We start from the raw sequence: 4131 nt of genomic DNA on the forward strand, positions 1-4131 counted from the left end.
TTGTTGCAAGTGCAAAGTCAGCAACTTACAAAACAACTTTAACCACTTTTACCAAATAAAAAATGGTTCTCAAAGAGTTTAAAAAAACACCTGTTATATGTCAAGCAAGCTGATACTAGCACTAGTGCATATGACAAAACACTGGGCAACAGTAAACGGCTACATTCACATTGCATTCTTTGTGTGTTTGATCAGTAGCAGTGGGGCCTGGTCCCAGGTCCACGTGGCTTGACGAGTTTGCCTTGCTGCTTGTGTTGACAGGTGAGGGGCGGCCTGTGCTCCAGTCATGACCTCTGGGAATGGGAACACTAACAGCAGCAGCAGCCAACACAATGGAGAGAGCAAACCGGCCCAGGCCTTAGTCAAGTCCCATATCCTCACCCATCTGATAGAAGGCTTCGTTATCCAGGAGGGGGCTGAGCCTTTCCCCGTGAGTACCGCAGCCCTGCACGTGTCATTCTGTAATGTCCCAGTACACAGACACAGAATCAGATCATCACAGGACAGACAGGGACGGTAGTCAGAGACCTGTGAGTCGGCTGTCTGTAGTGGCCGCTCTCAAACATGCTGACCAGATAGATTGTTTTTTTTCTCTGAAAAGGTACAGGCATGAGAACGTGGTGAAAAACCATCAGTCCACACTGCTGTCACCAGGTGACACACTGAAGCTCCACACACGCACACATCGAACTGATCAAAAGCATTGATCACTCTAACACACCGTTTCCACCCATTGCTTTTGTGTTTTCTGCAGATAAAGACACAAAAACAACTTTTCATGGCAATCTATCCTTGAGCTCTCGGTCACTTTGTTTTGTTTTGTGCAACAGTATCAGCTGCTATGATGAAGTGTGTTTTGTCTGTCTGCAGGTGGAACGTCCATCTTTCTCCATCGAGAGCCTAAGGAGACACACTGCAGACTCAAAGATGGATGGCCTCTCAGCAAAAGGTAAAGCTGTGTAGATATAAAGTTCTCAGACCAGTAGCACAGCTTCACTGCTCTCTACCTGCTGTTAGACGATTGGACTTAGCACTCATTTTGGCATCTTGCATAAGCGATCTTATTCTTCTTGAGATCATGACCACAGATGCATGCTGGGATGTAAATCAGCCAGTAAACTGAGAGCTTTGCTTTCAGGCTCATCTCCCTCCTCTCCATGACAGTCCTGTACAATGCCTGCATCCCAGCTACAGGGGGCACTATGACTATGATCACTGTACTTAATAATAGTATCTAATAATACTAATAACTAATAAAGACACACAATTATCTTCACTGCCAGAGTAGAGGTGTGTTCTCTCTGTAGCCTGTTACTCTTTAACAAACTGTTCTGTTTATAAGCGCGATTACGGTGGAATGCATTTGTCTTATTTATGAATTATTTGAGTGTACGTTTTGAAATTCTGATTGTGAAGTCATTATTAATTAACCCAGAATATGATTATGGTTTCTCTTGTACACTTGAATTAATTTATTAGGCTCCATGTTTCAGGTTAAATGATCACAGCAATGATCAGCCTCACGTGACTGAATTAAATGATGTAAAAAGTGGTTCATCTCTCCAGCTCTCTCTGACTTTAATTGTATTCATAATAAAAGTTATTGAGGGAAACATCAGATTATGAAAACACAAATCTTTCTAGTAAATAAAGAAAGTTGTTTGTGGTCCTTTTGTTGTTCAGTCTACAATGAACATTTATTTAAACCAGATGTTGAATCAGAAAACGAATCAAATATAAAGCTTGAGTTTAATCTGTGATCCGTCTTCACTGTTTACATGTTGAAAAAAATCTCATCAGTTCGATCGGCTGCAGCGTCCAATCACATGACTGATGAACAATGAGGGGGTGTGTCGGCCGTTAAAATACTTCCTGGAAGGCTGTTCTCGTGGGTCCTCGCTCATGGCTCCTCAGAGATCCCTCCTCTCCCCTCGATCCTGGGGATCCTGGGGATCAAGGGGATCCTGTTTTCTGATTCACCATCTGGTTTAAATAAATGTTCATTGTAGACTGACCAACAAAAGGACCACAAACAACTTTCTTCATTTATTAGAAATATTTGTCTTTTCATGACCTGATATTTCCCTCAATAACTTTTATTATGGATACAATTAAAGTCAGAGAGAGCTGGAGAGACTAAACACTTTTTACATCATTTATCATCATTTCATTCAGTCACGTGAGGCGGATCATTCCTGTGTCGGGTTTGATGAGTCTTATCATTTAAATTTAACCTGAAACATGGAGCTTAATAAATTAATTCCAGTGTTCAAGAGAAACCATAATCATATTCTGGGTTAACTAATAATGACTTCACAATCAGAATTTAAAGACGTACAAACGCATTCTGCCGTAGAAATCGATCCTGCGCTTCTAAACAGAACACATTTGTTAAGAGGTAACAGACTACAGAGAGAAAACACCTCTACAGTGGTGATTACTGTGTGTCTTTATTAGTTATTAGTCTTATTAGTTACTATTATTAAGTACAGTGATCATGTGAACAGACGCAAACGTATCAAAAGTCTCTCCAGCTGTTAAAGCCGACCGACAGCTGATCCAGCTGTGATCATCAGCCACCGTCATCAGAAACAGACGTCGCTTCTGACACAACTGAGGAAAGGACGTCTCATGTCTCTTAAAACATATTTCCTCGTTTCCTCTCTCCTCGCATGGTTTCCTCCATGCATCCCTGGTGGAAGGGACTAAGACGCAGGGAAAGGACCCAAGTGAGGGAAATGGGGATGCAATTAAGAGACTTGGGATGTGCTCCTCGCTCCTCCGATCTAAATAAGAGCTTTGGGACGGCCGTCAATATGGCAGAGCAGAACAACTTCCGGTTCAAGCGAGGAGCGAGGAAATGACAATTAAGAGACTCGGGATGTACCCCATGTCTCTACGAGGTAGGGAGGGACCGGTGATGGTGCCGCTGCTGGTGTTGGTCTGAGTGTGTTTTGGCTGTATTCCCTCAGAGCTAAAGGCCCAGAAGGAACCCATGCTGACCTGTGAGCTGTGTGGGAAGGTGGACTTCGCCTATGTCTTCAAAAGGTCCAAGAGGTTCTGTTCTACAGTGTGCGCCAAACGGTAAGGCAAGGGAGTGAAGACATTACTCTTGGTTTTCTTCATTTCTACAATTCACCCTGGAATGTGTGTCTCCGGTATCTCAATAGAGTGACATGTGTAGTATGAGAGGAATTAGCAAAAACATAATGTGCACTACAGTGTACAAAAATGAATTGCCGGGTCTCAAGAGAGCATGTTTTCTGGTAATTCAATGTTTAAATAGTCTATATGAAATGACCACATTGTTATTTTGTATAAATTAAATACTTGACAAATGAAAAGTTTTTGCTCATTTACTTGAAACTTTATCCAAATCATCATATTTTCTGAGACATTTGAGTTACAATATGCTTGTTGTTATGAGTTTAGACGACGTACCTGTGTATCACGATATCTTGATGTATGATTTCATCCTTCGAAAGATGATAAATGCTAGTATTGAATTCACCCAGCCCTACAAATACACTATGTAAACTAATAACACTCCAGTAACTGGTTTCCAAATTGGCATATTTATTAGATAATAATAAAAGTATAAAAAAATCCTAATAGGAATATGTGAACCCCATCACCAATGACCTCTAAATAGCTTTTACAAGTCAGAATGAGCAGAAAGTGTAGTTAGTGGCTACTGAAGCTCATCACTACACAAGCTGAACCTTTCAGAGTAACTCGGATGAAGCCAGATGGCAAACACAGAGACCCTTACAGGGTTCCAGCTGAGGGCCTGTCACTGAGGCCATTTATGTCTCAGCAATAAGAAGAATGTAGGGCCAACATGGTGATCATTGAAGGTCCCCATGGAGGAAAGCACGGTCCTCTCCTAAAATACATCTGTCATTTTCACTCGCATGTTCAGCGTAATGCTGCACTGACTGTGGGAAAGGAGAGCAGCTTTGAACAGCAGCAGGCCTGTTACTGGTGCTGCAAAATAATACAGATAAGAGTCATGACGTATGGAATGATCTGTATGCAAACTGGTGAGGGTCCAGGCTGGCTGGGATGTTGTTTTTGACATGCTGGAGAACAGAATGGGGGTGAGTTCCACAGGGCGATAGTCCTTTAGAC

The 4131-nt window shown here is 42.1% G+C and overlaps 1 protein-coding gene across 1 annotated transcript in view; it reads left to right on the plus strand.

Moving 5' to 3' along the window:
• Positions 1-286: 286 nt before the first annotated feature.
• The window catches only part of phc2a (polyhomeotic homolog 2a (Drosophila)), a 12592-nt gene continuing 8747 nt past the window's right edge, over positions 287-4131 (plus strand). The window contains exons 1-3 of the mRNA XM_076095486.1: positions 287-430; positions 871-949; positions 2973-3084. Coding sequence (XP_075951601.1) covers positions 287-430; positions 871-949; positions 2973-3084 — 335 coding nt within the window. The remainder of the gene's footprint in view (positions 431-870; positions 950-2972; positions 3085-4131) is intronic.

This window comes from Anarhichas minor, unplaced genomic scaffold, assembly GCF_050575085.1.
Source record: "Anarhichas minor isolate MPS153535 unplaced genomic scaffold, ASM5057508v1 ptg000020l, whole genome shotgun sequence".
Taxonomy (NCBI): Eukaryota; Metazoa; Chordata; class Actinopteri; order Perciformes; family Anarhichadidae; genus Anarhichas; species Anarhichas minor.